The following is a 17,474-nucleotide window of genomic DNA, read 5'->3' on the forward strand; positions in this document are numbered from 1 at the left end:
CCATAGTGCTCCAGTTCAACTTCCTGACCATCACCTTGTATTTACCAACTGTGAGATGATAAATATTCTGCTCACATCATCAATCAGGACATGAGAGGGTTCCAGGCATGAAAGAGTCAAGTGTTGGGTCTCTCTTTCACGGTCTCTTCTCAGCTTTCTGTCTGCCCTTTATTTTCCCCCCACCGCTGACCTTTAACCTCAAATCCTTTGCCGGGTGTCGCTTGAGAAGCCCACGTTGGAACATCTGTCAACAAGCAGTTGGCTACTGGACTTCACCTTCACTGACATGACCAGGAGAGAATATAGGACCATTTGTGTTATGAAAAGAACAATTATGAAGGGAGAGTTGACGGATGTGTCCTAAATTATCTTGGACTTTGGAGAACGACAGTTTTCCTTGTTTTCTTTAATTAAGTCAAAACACACACACACACACACAAACATCTGCAATACAATTCAAGTTAATTAATTAAGACCTTTAACTTACAAAAACAAGAAAGACATTTTAACAATTATATAAACACAAACTCCAGGAGCATCCTGCCAGCAATATATCTGCAACATCACTGGTTTGATTCCATAAGGTTACCTTTGTTATATATGATACCATTACCTCTCTTTTCTACAACTACTCCTGTCAACTATCAAATAAAAACAATCTAAAAAGAAAGAAAGAAAGTCCAAAAGTATAGGATTGTAGCCCACATTGAAAAAAATTAAAACGGGCATTTGATGATAAACCAAAGTCTTGCACAAATGCAAATTATAAATTGATGTTGGCACCAAAGTTAGTACAGTTCATTCAGAGGGAGACACAAATTTGGCAAATGTTATGGCGAGTCATCCTCCGGGACCATGAACGTGTGTGCAAAACTTCAAGTTAATGAAAATATTACAAAGGAGTCAGCCTCCAGAGTCGTTGTTTGAATCCACAGTTCTAAGAGAGGATTTTCATATCCTGCTTTGTGCCACAAACTCTCAGTAAAAACCTCAGACAACAATTCTGATTAAATATGCAAAGCAATTTCAGCTTGACGCCAATTGTTTGTGTTTTTACCTTCCAAAAGGTTTCAGAAGGGTTCACTTGATGAGCACAACAACAAATACAACTATTTCTCTGTGTGGGAAAAAAACAAACAAAAACAAAGCAAACAATTACTTTTCCACCAATCTCCAAACTATGATTGATTATCCATAACCGCCCATAAAGTGATCAATGGAATACAGAGAGGAGTAAAAGCAAGAGAAAAACAGAAAAGCCAAAAGAATGAGAACATTAGAGAAAAGTGGGGAACAGTCAGAAACAGTTTCCATATTTCCTCATGGAAAAGCAAAGTTGGTGAACTTGGTTCGAAGGCCACGCTCGAATGGGCATCGCCATAACTTCATAACTCTGGTTTACTCGACTGCCATTGAAAAATACACATTGCCATGCAATTAGTCGTTCTGTTTTTAAAGATTTTGCTTTTGCACATGATCTGCAAACAACCACCTACATCTGTTTTCCAAATTGGGACCAGATGATTGGAAAGGAAGTAACTTTTGTGCAGATTGGTAATGGTTGGATTGGAGTCACTGGTTTGTCTGAGAGGGTGGGATGTTGATGTTGGCACTCCAACCTTCTGTATAAAATTAATAGTCTTGAGAAACTTCCTAAATTTAAACTCAGTAATTCTTTCGGAATGATATTGGCTGAAGAATGAAGGGGAAAAAAAATAAGAAAAAAAGAGGCTGATTTAATATACCGAATATGAATCAGGCAGCATATCCTAATTTCTTTTTGTGCCGTGAAAATATAGCGCGAGCACCATATTCACACAGCTGGAAGTCAAGAAGACGTTCAAACTTAACGTGCGTATCATTAATGAATATGAACATCACCACCTACTTGATATAATCACTTTGTTTGCTGTGCTAACGTGCCAGAGAACGTGAACATGCGGAGGTAAGCGATGTGCACACACCGCTCCCAGTCACACGCCGCGCTCCTGTACGCTTTCCATGTATGCTGGAGGTCGCTCCAGGAAATGAGACGCATACAGCCTCCTCGGTTCTCTGAAGGAAAACTATAACTAATTCTATTCTCTTTCATCATTAGTTAATAACTATCTTGTCATTCGACTGTCTTATTGATGGGCCACGAGATTAGCAAGTACACCTGATTGATAGAGTTGGATTCGAGTATGATACTTTGAGCTGACTGTTGGCTGCTCATGAAGTATGCATGAGTAACTCGAATAAACTCTCTCTCTCTCTCGCAAACACTTTACGCACGGAGCGAGAGTGAGACGGCTAAAGACGAGCCAAGCCCCGTTTGCCTTCGTGACTGACAGAGTTCAAAGTTCAGGAGGCTCACACTGACGTTCCCTACTTGTGCTCACAGTGTGCATCACTTTAGTGCATCAGTTATTGACTAAGGGCCACGTGAAAAATGGATTTAAAGCTGGTATTCGTAAGCGTTTTTAATCAATAAAACCTTTGCATTTCTCTTGGTTGCCAGCACCAAAAAAAGGGTAACGACTGTCATGTGCCAGAGGCAGAGGCACATGTATAGCTTGACTTTGTTATGGAGCTGCGTAACCTCTTAGGTTTGGGACAAAGTGTCCGACTTCGATGCCAGTGACTGCGGTTTGGACAGTAAATCCGTCTCTTTCCAACGGTCGAAACTTGTTTCTTTTAACCGTGACCATGATCTTTTCCCTGATTTAAACTTTAGATTTTATTGTCCCCGAGGGGAAATTCCTCTCCACAGCACTGTACAAGCCGGACAAGAGATACAGGAAACAGTAACAACATCGAGTGACAGACAACAGGGAACACTCTTCTGCACATCAGTGCTGTGTACGTGTGGCGGGATGGCAGCATGGGTGAGGCGGCGAATCAGTGGACGTCCTGTTGCGTTGCTCGAGAGGTTTGTTCTACGTGTGTTTTTTTATTACTTTTACCAAGTCGTTTTAGCTGCCAAAGCAGAGCCTAACAATAGTGGTGGCAGATTACAAAAAGTGATTGTGATTGAGTGGTTTTGTGGGTTAACCATAAGCCCAGCAGTATCACACTGGGTACTTTTACAAGATTTGCGATGCCTAATTGGAATAATTGTCAGACTTCCACACGGAAACGTACTTAAAACCTACAGATTTGAACTTCAAGTCTAAGATAAGTAGAAGGCTGCAGGGACTTATCTGATAAGGGGTCCATTTCCACATGGCATCCATCCATCAAAAAAAAGTATTTTTACATTACACACACACATGTCTGGAGAGGTTAGCATAATGGCATCAATGGTTTTATTGAAGAGGCCGAAAGATTGCTTTTTTTAAAGATTTACAAAATGCACTTCTTGGATTAACTTGTATATGAAAGGGAATTTACCCTATTTAAGGCAGTTGGCATTTTTCTTTTCTGCCTGCATTATTAATGTCATTTGCAAATGTCAATTTGCTGCAGCAGCTGAATTTGATGAAGAACCATCAGCTGTGTCAAACTGTGGAGCTTTGAGCCAGTTTGTTTTGGTTTTCTCCAGCCGGGGAACATTGCTGTGAAACTGAAACTGGCTGAGTCTGTAGACTTAACACCGTCTGCTCTTGTTTTTCTGACCGGCAGCACTAATAATGCATAACTCCTGGAAAACATTTGCCCGGGTTGCTGTGCGGAGACAAGCTGTTGTGACTAAGACGGCTTTCTAAGATTAATTACACGAGTCCTTCATCACACTAAAACGTTTCACCCCCAGCTTTTTCCACCATGAAGAGGGAAAAATGTTTAATTGTCAAAGAGCCTTTATGGTGATGACTCATACATTATTAATGTCACACAGATATATTTGATGATATATGATGCTATAAAGCAGAAAAACTAAACATGCCCACATATACACAGCCATTTCTTGAGGCCAGATATAACCGTCTTCACCCTTATATAGCGACAAAGCTATACTTAACCACATACAGGTGTTATTTTTGGTACGAGCAGCAGGACAGCAGGTGTGTTTGCTATTAAAATGTGATAATAACTATCATTACAGCCCAGTAAGAACAGGCGTGTTAGCAGGAGGTCGGGACGGAGAGGAAAGCAATCACACTTCTACCAGGATGTGAGCACACAACTGGGATTTCTGCACCCCACACACACACATGCACGAACATGCACGCACATACACACACTAACACCCACACATTAAACCACTATGAGAGAAATAAACAAACAAAAAGTCACACAAATTAGCACCTTGGTGAATTAAACTTAGCTCCAAATGAACCGTTTAGACCGTGCTGAGAATAAATTACCGTTATTTCATCGGAGGAAAGTGCAAGTCAGTGTTTTGGGCTGTAATTGCTCATAGATAAGGTGCAGCATGATGTGATAAAATGCCTATGAACTCAGAACTTAAGGAAGTGGTTAGCCTTTTAAAATCACCAACGTGTGTGTGTTCACAGTAACGTTTTTTTCACACACACACACACACACACACACACACACACACAGAGGTGACTTAAGTTAGGAAACAAACTGATGTTTTCTCTGGCTTGCTCTACATTTCTGCTGCCTCACCATATGGGGGGGAATAGAAATCCATCACAGCATGTCAGCACCTCCCCATGTGTGGTAAACAGAAACAGGCAGATGTGTGTGCATGTGCACAAAAAAAATGCACATCTTTGAATCATTATAAGGTTTTTACTGACTAGGTTAATGTACCTCATCACCAACTTTTACCCTCAATCATAATTGTGATTCTACCTTGAATCCAACATTAACCAAAACCCTTGAGAAATATGTAAGGATCAGCAAAATGTCATCGTGCGACCACATTTATTTTTCATAACTTTAAAAAAAAGACCACGTCGTACTGCAGTCACACTCTTGGGAAAAGCTCCAAAGAAAGCATTATTTTCTCAAGTGAGATTGTTATGGAACAAGACACGACTTTTCATGGCTGAGACAACATAAATGGTGTGATAAGCTCTGACTGCACCGCTCATAACAGCAAAAGTATTTGATTTTATCCTCACATTTACGGTAATGATGATGATGATGATTGCGGCGATTCTATTCCTGATCAGTTTTAGGAATATATATAAGAATGTGACAATTTAATGGTTTGTTCCATCTTTGTACTTTTCTTGGCGTCTTACTTTGACTGTACTAGCTAAGTGCTACTTTAGTGGGATTGTGTGGATTGATGTGTTTTGTGTGTGTGTGTGTGTGTGTTAGAGAGCAATATACCAGATGTTATTTTGCAGGGGAGAGGAGACGAGCTTCTCATGGCTAGTTGTAAAAAAGATAAGTGTTACATAACGCAGCAGTCAAGGAACGTCTTCATTTAAAAAGAGTACCACTTTCTAATTAAAGGCTTAATTCATCTTTGAATAATGTTTTATTAATGTGATTCATATTAGTGAGAAGCTAACTAACAAGAGCAACTTGGTTGCTGACATTGATGCTCCAAAAGCATGACAAATGCTTTGACTTTTTAGCTAGCACTTTTAAGCTAGCTCTTTTAAGCTAGCTCTTTTAAGCTAGCTCTTTTAAGATAGCTCTTGACGGGTTTGATGAATTATTGAATCACAAACCATTTATTAACCGTTGTAACTGCTTCATATTATCTTTTTACCCATTTGTGTATTATTTTTAACAAATGGCTTTATTAATGGTTAATAAATAATGTACTAATGGTTCGTACAGCTTAACAGAGTGAGAAAGACACTCATAAATGGAGAACATTCATAGCTGCATTATTATAAAATATATTATTAATGGCAGCGAAAGGGATTTTTCACAACTTGACAACCCCAAACCGCTTCTCGTTATTGTCCGTTAGCGGATAACGCATTAGTTAAGGTTTAATTATGTATTACAAACCCTTTCAGCCATGCTAGCAACATGTAGTGTGTTAGCATTAAGCTCAAAGCCCTGTGGTAGCCTACCTAACTAAGGCCTCACACAGCTGGTAGAATGGCTGTAGACTTTTTATTTATTTAAGTGTCTGTTTTCTAGATTTTGTGCTTATGTGTCTCCTCCCTCACTCCCATGCACACAACAGAGGTAAACAGGGAATTAACAGGTCGTCAATTACAAAGTAGGTGATGGGGAAAGAAAATAAAAAAAGTATTACATTTCTGTTGTTTAAGACTGCCGACTCTTAATCTTGTTAAAAGGGTGGCTTATTTAAAGGTGGTGCCAAATTGAACTTTACTACATTCAACAGAACTAAAGTGAATTGTTTTTCGCTGCCACGTGCACGCAAACATGCAGACACGTGAGAAACGTTAAAGATCTATTCATGTATTTATTACCTGATGATTCCTGTTCTTATTGAGAAAACCACTCATTGCTGTGTCTCAAATTACCAAACCGTCTCAAATCCCTCTCTGTTACCAGCTGGTTTCTGTTCCTCAACAAGACAATCTGTATTCCAGCACCGGCCCGGTCCAGCTGGCCAAACTATTTACACTACCAGGCATAAACACTTAAGATTAGGGATGAATCTGATTTATTGCTCCAGCTGGCCAGTTGTTTGGCATCTAGTGTCACCGAAAACTCTCTCTGATCATTGGCTTGTTCTACAAGAATGTATTATTATAATTGTGTTGCCTGATAATCGAGAGGATCAAGTTTTGCTTATGGCTGCTTTTCATGATCTCTAAAAGCAACTTCACCCACACATGTCTCACGCTGAAAACTCAACAAGCCTTCCTGGAACACAAACACACAACGCACATGCCCACACACATCTCTGTGTTTTTCCATCTCGCGCTATCTCCATTGCGCTCTCTCACACGCAGACAGACACACATTGTTGTTTCTCACAGTCTGGCTTTTGTTTTTGTTTGATTTACTCGGTGGCCTCTGACCCCGGCTGGATTGACTGGATGGACTCTTGGTCCAACTGGTTCGTATCCAATGGATTTGAGTGTGTGTGTGTGTGTGTGTGTGTGTGTTTGCATAGATACACTTCTTCAGATGCTAACAATTCCTTTTGACACTCAGTGGTCCAAAAACAAGTTATTATTTACTATGTATTATGTATTGTGCGATAATGTGTTATTTGGATTGTGCATCCACAATATAACAATGTGTCTGCGCTGCACTTGTGCTACCCGCTACTTCTAAATAAGAATTAACTGAAGTTGTCTAAATGTAATTGTCTGCCAATGAAAAATGCACCCGTAATCCCGTTGTTTTACAAGGTGCTAACTGAACTTTTTGGCGCTATTCATTTCCTGTTGTTGTGAGGCTCAAAGCAATTAAACAACAGTGGTGTGACTTCATCTAACTTTTGCCTGAAAAAGTGCCCACACATAACCCAGAGAGAACAACTAGTTGTTGTTCATTAAAACACTAGATGACCATTGAAATCCTTTTTTAAAAGTACCTGATACATAAATATTATTGCAAAAAACGGAATGAAAAGTAAATTAATATTTGACTGAGCTTCCATTGTGGTCCACTTTTTTTGAAACCACATCTCTTTTGGATCTCAGACCCCATCTGCTTTATGTTAGATAGGTTTCTTCATGGTGGTCCTTACAAATGCGATTATCATTTATTATACACCTCCATATCCACTGAGGACATACATTTTCACTTTAATTACAACTCTCATCGGTCCTAATAGTCGGCCTGAACAGATCGATGTGCTTTTCTATCCTGGCGTCTGTCCACCTGTCGCTCCATTCTGAATCTGCTTGAAATGCCTCGTGGTGATGGATATGAGATCCTCCTGGACTGTAAGAAATAATGAAATCTGCAGTAAATAAATCTGTCAGCACTTATTTGAACAGATAAATCCCCAAAGAATCCTTTGTCATCATATTTCTTTGATGGCTCTTTGAAGGCGGTCCATATAGCTTTGAGTTTTTGAACAGATGTGGGTTTCCTACTGTTTTCTGCCTTGCATGTAGACTACTGTCCCAAAATACTGAGTTATTAAAGGCCTGAGGACTGTGAGTTACAACTTCTTAGAACGATTTTTTGACATTTTGAGAAAGAAGATCGATCCACCTTGAAGTTTGTCCGGTTAATATGAACCTTGAGTCAGCAGGAGGTTAGCTTAGCATAAAGACCCGAAATAAGGGAAAACAGCTGGACTGGCTTTGTCCAGGCTAACCAAAACTAACCAGATACCCATACGAGTGAATCGAAAGCTCCACAAACGGTGAGATATACTGTTCAAACGTGATGTAATGTGTTAATTAGTGCGCTTTAGAGGTGCTGGGAGGTGGATTGTGTTACATCTGGAGTAATCTATGCTCGCTGTTTTCCAGTTTTTTGCTAAGCTAACCGGCTTTTGCCTTTAACATCATACTTAGAGCATCAGTCTTCTCGTCTAACTCGCCACAAGAAAGCGAATGTGTGCGTAATCTTACATTTACGTTTTTTCCTCGCCACTCGATTATTTTTGCAATGGTGCACTTTTCGGGTCAGAACCGAGGAAATTTTTAATGAGCTGGACGTGAGCGCTAACCCTCTCTGAAAACTGTAATCTTCCTTGGCTCACCTGTCAAGACACTATATAAAAGCACCGTAGTGACCCACTTCCTAAGCTACCTGTGTTATTAGGTTAGCTCTTTTCCTTGTTGCGCAACACACTAAACGCCTCAATAAGTCCAATTAAGCCCTTAATAAGGAAGTGGATTGATTTTTCATTTATTTTTGTCTGTACCAGCTAGAGTGATCCAAAAGACGGCGGGAGATGAGGGAGGTATGTGTTACACTACAATAGCCTGTAAATCTCTCCGCAGTAACAACACCAGAGCACTGAGCACATGCTTATGGAGGGAGGCTAATCAGCTTTCTGCAGATGGGCTAATGTCCTTACAGTGGCTGAGAGGGGGGCCTATATTTAGTGTCCACTCTCTCCCTCTTAACAGGGGATAACATTGGCTCTGTTCTCCTCTCCATAGCTCATCTCTCTCTGCTTAAGTTCATCAAGAGGCCCAGGCAGGCAGAGATGAGGGGAACCATAGTGCCCCAGTCTTAAAAAGTAGGATGTGAGCCAGAGTCTTCAGTTATCAAGCGCCTCTTTTATGGAACCAGCTTCCACTTTCAGTCCGGGGGGGCAGACACAGTGACCTCATTTAAGAGTAGACTTAAAACTTTCCTCTTTAATAAAGGTTGTAGAGGTTATAGTTACAGCCCCTAGATATGCTGCTATAGGCTTATAGGCTGGTGATGGACATTTTAGGATACACTGAGCTCCTCTCTCCTCTTCTCTCTCTCCTTATGGACAAATTCACATCTCTTCATTGCACATTAATAACTCTACTTCTTCCCCGGAGTTTTTGTGCCTTCTCGCCTCAAGGGGTGCATTAGACCTGGCTGTGTCTGGAGCCGGTCCTGGAGGCTTGGCCCTGCCCCCTGACTCCTTGCCCCTGCTTCCTGCCCCTTGGTCCTGGCCGCCTGCCTCATTGCCTTGCCTCCTTCGACCGTGCCTCCTGCCATGGCCCTACTGATGCCCCTCCCCTCTACCTCCTTCTGTCTCATGGATTGTGGAGGTCTGCATCGTGGTCCATGCCTACTACTCATTATTCATAATTTCTGTCATATTCATTGTAACTGTGTTGTAACTCTGTATTGCTGTTCATTCTGTACACATGACATCTATTGCTTCTGTCCATCCGGGGAGAGGGATCCTCCTCTGTTGCTCTCCTGAAGGTTTCTTCCCTTTTTTCACCCGTTAAAGTTTTTTTTCTGTTTTTTGTGGAGTTTTTCCTGATCCGATGTGAGGTCCTGGGACAGGGATGTCGTATGTGTCCAGATTGTAAAGCCCTCTGAGGCAAATTTGTAATGTGTGGGCTATACAAACTAAACTGAATTGAATTGATATGAGCGAGGACACAAAACAGAGGATGACGCTGGCATCAAGAGTGTCACTAAAGAAACCTCAGGCTATGAAAAGCAGCGTGGTGTTAGCCAGAGAATTAAAGTAAGAGAAAATAAATAATAAACAAAAAGGCAGGATAACATAGAGACTGACAGAAGAAAAAAACAAAAAAACTTGAAAGAGAGACAAAGGAATGTATTTTTCTCAATGGCAGCAGGGAAAGTGACATCTGGAGGCCGAGGTATTAGAGTAATGCAGACATGGAGCTAATTTATTCAATCGGTTGTGTCACTGGGGCCCAAGGCTCAGCTGGTAGTAAGGTCTGTGCATGTACAAGCCATCTACCTGCTGTTGCAAATACTCTCAGCTAATGAGGTCTGGCAAACAACGAAATGACAGCCGCTGATGCTCGTCGTGACGTCTCTCGGAGGGGAAACCCGTCAAGTTCAGCTGACAATCGCTGGCAGCAGCAGTCGTTTCCTGCTGGGATTGTGCGAGCATATCGGGGCGTTGACCCCGATGAAGACTTTTCCCCTGTGTGTCAAAGCCCGGGCACAAAACCCTGAATGCCAGAGCAATTTACATCGGCTGAACTGACATTCAATAAGGTATAAAATGTCCAAAAGAAAATGTCATGCAGATTGTTACAGTGTCTTTTTTTGTTGCTTTTTAATAGTCAAAGTTCGTCAACTTGGACACAATTATCAGATCATTATTTTCATGTCCGCACAGGACAGCAGTTTAAAAACAAGTCGAACAGTGAAACAATCTCTTTAGAGCAACATAAAACCCACATGAAACAGCTCAGAGTATGCATACAATGAACACAAGCTAAATCCGCATCTCAGCATAGCATGTCCACCCGCACTGCTCTCCAGCAGCCAAAGTAAATCACAAAATTTGCGCACTCACACCACAAAATACTACACAGCTTTGAATCTGCCTGCTGCATCAGCCAAACGCAAACTGTACAAAAATAGAGATTGATAGAAAAATAGGAGATCTGACACGTTTTAAAGGAGAATAGGCTGAATGTTGTACACCTGTTTTTTTCCCCCCCATGATCATCATAGAAAGAAAACATTTTTCTTATTGCCCTTCAAATATAAAGTGATGGTCGTAATCTGTCCTCTACATTTGTTTGCATTATTTCCTCATTGTTCGGTGCTTATCCATTTAAATAGCCGTGATCTGCTCATGCAGTCCAAATGTCCACACATTCCAAAATTCGTACATTTTTTTGACTACATGCAGAACATTTTCTGAAAATATTTTCCTCTGCTGAGCCTCTGACTCTGCCAGTATTATGCTTCTACTCCGACATCCAACCCACCGACACACACTCACTTTGTTTTGTCCTGCAGATGTTTGCAGACTTTTCTCTTTCTCTCTCACACATTAAATGGATACACATGTTTACAGTGCATACAGCATGTCAAAAATATGTTTAAACTGCGTACAAAAAACTCAACTGCATTGAAAGATTATCATTTTATATGTTTATGTGTTTCAAACACATTGGTGCTTTTAATATTTGTTTGAAAACTTAAAGTTGCCCTGTAAAGTTTTTGACCACTAGTTGCGCAATGGAGCAATAATTTTAAAATTAGTCATTTTTTGACCCGTGACATACATGAATATGTGCAACCATGCGAGCAGGGTGATTTATATCCTCCCTTCATTTTTACAATATTTCATGGTTTTCTCATCCTGCCATAACAGGCAGTGAAGAAGAAGCCTGCTACGTTTAAAATATTCCAAAAATCATCTTTGCAAGAGGAAGAAAATGCACTTAACACCTTTGTGGTATTAAAAGTATTGGGGAAAAAACCCGCCCCCCAATGCGTTTCGGTGAGACTAAATGTAAACATAACTTTTGTTTTTTTTCACATGAAAACTTCACAGGGCACCTTTTAAGTGAGTTTCATATCCCAGATCTGTTCATGACTTTGCATTAATCAGTTTCACGAGAACATTTTGACTACACGTGATGAAGAGCCATTTTGAAATGTATTAGGTGCAAAACTTTCTCATATCCAAATACACTTCTTTACAGATGATAACATTGTATGTGATGAATAACCCTTCACCGCCTTATTTGGCAATATAATAGAACTGCAGATATGAGCAGTTTATTCTCTCTCATTTGCTCTCTTGCTGCCAACCCCCAATTCCTTCTCTGCACATTTCTCTCAAAATCACCATCTATTTTACTCTCATAAGCATTTTTGACTCAACCTCCACCCACCCACCGCACCCTCTCTCTCTACCGATGATGAGATTATCTTGCTACTTCCTCTTTGGTAATCAGGATGTGTGTTCGTCGAGCGATACTGCAGAGTCTTTAGCTAAACAAGGTCCAAAAAAAATCCAAAACCTGCCCCTACTGGGTCCACTCTCTGATGTTCAAGGTGATAATGAATGTACAGTAGAACAATTAGACGACCCAACAAGATAAAGAATCACAAAAATACCTCTTCCCTTTAGGCTTTATCTAGGCACTTAAAGAAAATTATTCCTGTACAGAAATAAAGCATGCATTGTTTTGTTGTTGTCTCAGAATTCAGATATCAAAGTAGATCTTTGGATTTGTAAACAGTATCCAATTCCTCATTTTGCATTGTCTGTGAAAAGGAGTCCCACGCAAACGCAGTGCACACAGACAACGTCCTCTCTGCGGCTCTCTGTGGCTGTATGTGAGTTAGTTTTGGTTTCCCGTGTCTGGTAATCATTTCAAATGTGAGTTCCTCTGAGCCGTAACTCACAACAGACAAGAAACATATCATCGGAGGCCGGTGTTCATCACGATGGTCCACTAAATGGACCTTCCATGAGAGAACCCTAAAAGTGAGGCGTCATCCTCGCTGCCATCTCTCCCTGTGTGCTCAGCTCCTCCCGCTGTGGCACCCTGACCCGGGGGAAAGCCTTTTCTCTGGCCCCCTGCCATGATCCAGGTGCCTTGCCCTCATGTCCCTTGCGTACTCTCTTCTTTTATCTGTCTAATTTTGCCTCATGTACTTCCTTCTCTCATTTCCCTCCATTTCCCATCCTCAAGAAAGAGATCAAACCATCACCGTTCATCCCTTGTCAAGGGAATCCGCCAGCTACACAACAGTGCATGAACGCAAACAGAGTTTAGTTACAGGGTAACCAGGTGCCGTACATGGGATGCTGGTGCTGAGGAGGAATGTAACGCTGGGGGAGGAAGGGATGACACGGGTAGATGGGCTGAACCTGCGCTACGTAATAATTGCTGAAGTTGCCGTCCAAGACGTAAGGAGCCGGCTGGTAGAAGCAGGTGACGTTGGCGGCGTTGGGGATGGCGTTCTGCTCGGCCAGGACCCGCAACGCCAGCGAGGAGATGAGGCTGAGCGTCTGACGCCTCTCGTGGCCCATCAGGCACACCGTGCTCTCCTGCACCACCTCGTACAGCGTGGCCAGGTAGTCGTACTTCCTGTCCTCCAGGTCTACGAAGTGGTTCTGCAGGTAGGACTCCAGCTTCCGCCTCTGCTCGCTCACATCGGGGAAGTCTATGAAGAAGCGCGAGCACATGTAGCGCTGCAGCAGTTTCATCTCGGGGTCGGAGGCCGCGCGGAAACCCCGCACCAGCAGGTGGCAGTACTTCAGCAGACCCCCGCCTCGGATCTCCTCGGGGCTCCTGGTGCAGATGAGGCGCTTGCGCAGGTGATCGAGGGCGGTGTGGAAGTCGCCGTAGACGCTCTCCCCGAGAATCGTGGGGTGGAAAGTGGCAGCCATGGGGTGCTCCGAGCACTCGTAGAAGAGCAGCAGCGAGTCCAGGCGGATCTGGAACGAGTCCACGCTGAACTCAAACTGGCGTCGGAGGGAGTCCACGAACTTGAGCTCCACGTTCTTGCCACGGTTGTTGGAGAGGGAGATGAGACTCCAGCGGTCTGAGGCGTTGCACACTTTCACCATCTTTTGCACGTACGCCTCCTAGAACATACACAAGGGAAAGATTAGGCGACAACATAGACTTTTAATGCATTTCCTGTCTGTGCACATTTTAGGTTAGTGACTGAAAACTGAATCAAGCAATTGAAGACATTGTTGGAGTTATTAGGTTCATGTGGATATATATTGACCTTTTATATCACATGATTCAGAGAACAAACAGGCCATAAACCATCATCAAAACATGTGGCTATGCGTTTCCTCTAACATAAAACAACAACATAATCAGAGCAAACAGTCGGCTACAGTGATGAGTGTCAGATATTCTTTTGTGCCTTCTTTGTGTCTGTTAAGTAACTCATCTCTTTCCATCCTTTCACAGCTGTAATATAGTATTATTGCAACCAGTGCATCAAACACCGTTTAAAAAAAAATTATTCTAAAAAAACACACATGCACATGGTACATTTTAAGAATGTTTGCACTGTGGCTCTTACACGGAGATCTACTAGATCTAAAATAGTCTAAACCAGTCTGAGAAGGCTCCAACAACTGGACATTATTGCTATTCGCACCAGATACAAATATTGGATTACGCCTGTTAGTCGTCATGTTTTGATGATCACATCTGTTGGTGGGCCATTAGTAGCCAGGAAGTCCTCGGTATCCAGATAACTGAGAGCCGATTTATTAATGTGGATCCGACACCAATTGGATTAGACAGAATCCTCTTTGAATTGGAAAGCAACCTTTTTACTATTTGAAGGCCTACATCTCTCTGCTGGTTGGAGATATTCAGGGCAGATCTCATACGAGGTTTCAGACCAACCAGCAAACAACAACACGTAAGACACGTCTCTATTGACACAAGTATATTTGCATGAAATCACAGATTTTGTTAGTAAGTAGTCGTGTAATAAGCGGGACAATGTAAAGCGAGCGGGTCATTATTGCTATACTGTCACTGCGATGGAGACAGGCCAATAGAGTCTTACATTCGGTCCTGCCCACGAGATTCTGCTCAACAGCAAGCAAACATTTTAGATTTGCATAATAGATTTTAATTCACAAATTGATTTTCCTTGCACTAAAACATTTTGATTGCATGAATTGATAGTTTGAACCTGCTCTGTTTGATGCATAATAAAGACAAATAAAACACATCGTGTTCGTATAAGACTTATGTACACTTCAAGTGCATGAAATCTAAAAAACTTTCTTCCCTGTTAGTTTTGAAAGTTTGACACACAATATGATTCACATAAAACTTTTACCTTTAAGGTCACAGGTGTGATCTTTTCCTTATTCACTCCCTCTGGCAAAAAGTCTAGAAGACAGTCCAGAACGATATCTTTCACAATCTGAAACTCCATCTCTCCTTTCAGCTCGGCGCAGAATATTAAGTCCAGATCCTTCCATCCCAGCCCGCTGTCCTCGTGCAGCACGTAGCTGGCCGCGGAGCCGTTCAGTCGCACCTCCCGGACATGTATCCGCTTTTCCTCCATGCGGCTGCGGACCACCTTGACGATGTCTCGCGGCTTCATCTCCAGAGTGGGGAAGCTCCACCGGCCGTGGATGGGGATGGAGCCGGTGAGGATGGTGTCCAGCCGCTGCACTTGCTCCCAGTTGAGCACGCTGAGGTTGATGCTCTCCCCGTCCGAGCAGCTGTCGGCCGCCGCACAACCAACACTCTCATCCATGTCGAGAAGAGGCAGACAAGAAGGGTGTAAACCACACGACTTTCCACTAACTCCTGCTGGAGTCGTGGCATCAGCCAGCTGCAACTGTGTGAAGAATTGAACTTTCGGAGCAGATGTCTGTCATTACAACAAGGTGCATGACGGGAAGAACTAGTTGGGCGGCGTTGTGCTTGTCCTACTTCTTACATAAAGTCTGTAGTCCAGACAAATTCAATTCATTAGCTTCCCAGCCGTAAGGCTTAGTCACTGCGCAGCATCTGCTGACCCGCTGTGCGCTTCGCTCCGCTGCGGCGCTGTCGCCAAACTCTGGAGACATCGACTGTTAAGGTGGACGCGTCTGTCTCTCACCGTGTCAGCTTCTTCGTTGTGCACCGAAGGCTCACCGGCGCACCCATCGCCGCCGAGACAAAAAAACGTTTCGTCCACATACAGAAGTTTTTCTTCTGCCCACTTTGACTCACTTTTACGCACAGATTATTGCGCGTCCCTGCTGCGGAACGTCAACTTTACGCACTCGTTTTAACACCGCTGTAGTTTCCCAGTGGACACCTACTTTTAGAAAGTGGTGTAAGGCAGCTTTTCCTTTACATGTTGGCGGTGTGATGCTCGTCGGTACTGCGTGATGCCACAGAGGTCCCACTTCACAGCTGCTGGAGAAGTTGTGACCAGAACGCTTCCCGTCTGAGAGACGTTGGGGCGGGTCGGTTTGATTGACAGTTCACATCCACTAATAGCTGCCGTTGCTTCCCATAGTTACTTTGTGTGGCTGCAGTGGCCGGAGACAGGGGCGTGTCTGGAGAATAGGCGTTCCGAGAGAAGAGAAGGAGACCGATTGGAGGCTGCCCCCTCACCAAAACTTGCTTTGAATCGATTTCTCGGCACTCCTTCTCCTCTCCAAAAGACACATCGCACGTGTCCAACACTTTCCATTATCAATAGGGGTACTGGTTGCATTGTTGTTGCTTATTGTTTAGGTTGATCATCATTGCAGTGATGAGGAAATCGCTCAGAAGTCTGTGCAGCTCATTTGAACAATATTTGATGAAGAGTGTGATGCACTTTTACCTGGCACAATCATGGTCTCGCACGGGATGCTGAGCAGTTTGTATTTTGTAATTTAACAGTATCACACATGTAAATGCATTCACCCTCATGTTACAGTTCCCCAGGATTCTGATGTGAGGACGGGAATGCACATCCGTCCCTTTCGGGTCTTTCCATCTCCATCATTTGGCCCATGCATGCTTTTTTGTGTGCACCAATCAGTGGTTCATTTACAAACGTGTGCAAATGCATTACCTGTATGTATATTTAATGTCACATATATACAATGAACAACATAAAATGTCTGTATTTGAAGCATGTCTCTGCATCTCAGATGTATGGGATGTAAGCCGTCTGTCAGCATGTAGGGTATAGGCCATATAGTCTGCTGGTTAGTTGTCATGAAGAATCTATCAGTGCAGAGCTTGGCGCGGATATATGCGTCACTGCAGACGAGATCCATAAACCAGCTTACCGCAGATTAACCTGTATGTGCAGGGCCACACATTAACAGAGACACACTCATGCATGCGCATGTACACCTCTGGAGATAATGCAATGCATATGCCACTTTAAGGTATTGTTACTGCATGCTCGGTGCATGCTCTGATCATAAGGTATTGAAAAAAGCATACTGTACTACATACTTCACATACAGTAGTTTCTGCATATACTCTATATATATACTCGTTATGTGGTAGCACCTCGCCTGTCAAGCATCTGAGCCGTAAAGAGACGAATATCACACGTAATATGATGCATGTTCTATATCATTTAACAATATGGCCGTGGTGTGGGAGCTGTTTTGACTTCTTGGTATTGCTCACTTGGTAAACTTTGAGCAGAGCAGCAGCTTCTCCCAACTAGACATCAGTAAAAAAAAAAGAAAAATGAAAACCTGAAAACGGATTTAAATTGCAGTTTAAAGACAATTTCCAGAGAATGTAGTTCTGTAGTTTGACACAAGACAGCAGGTCAGTCGGACTCTGCAC

The 17,474-nt window shown here is 42.6% G+C and overlaps 1 protein-coding gene across 1 annotated transcript; it reads right to left on the reverse strand.

Annotated features, from left to right (window-relative positions):
* Positions 1 to 10,495: 10,495 nt before the first annotated feature.
* Positions 10,496 to 16,086, reverse strand: LOC117727658 (terminal nucleotidyltransferase 5A-like). Its single transcript, XM_034528073.1, has 2 exons — positions 15,013 to 16,086; positions 10,496 to 13,780 (listed from the first exon to the last, which is right to left on the reverse strand). Exons 1-2 carry the CDS (start codon positions 15,436 to 15,438, stop codon positions 12,962 to 12,964), a joined length of 1,245 nt encoding a protein of 414 aa, XP_034383964.1. The 5' UTR covers positions 15,439 to 16,086; the 3' UTR covers positions 10,496 to 12,961.
* Between the last annotated feature and the right edge of the window lie 1,388 nt (positions 16,087 to 17,474).

The sequence above is a fragment of the Cyclopterus lumpus genome, chromosome 24 (assembly GCF_009769545.1).
Source record: "Cyclopterus lumpus isolate fCycLum1 chromosome 24, fCycLum1.pri, whole genome shotgun sequence".
NCBI lineage: Eukaryota > Metazoa > Chordata > Actinopteri > Perciformes > Cyclopteridae > Cyclopterus > Cyclopterus lumpus.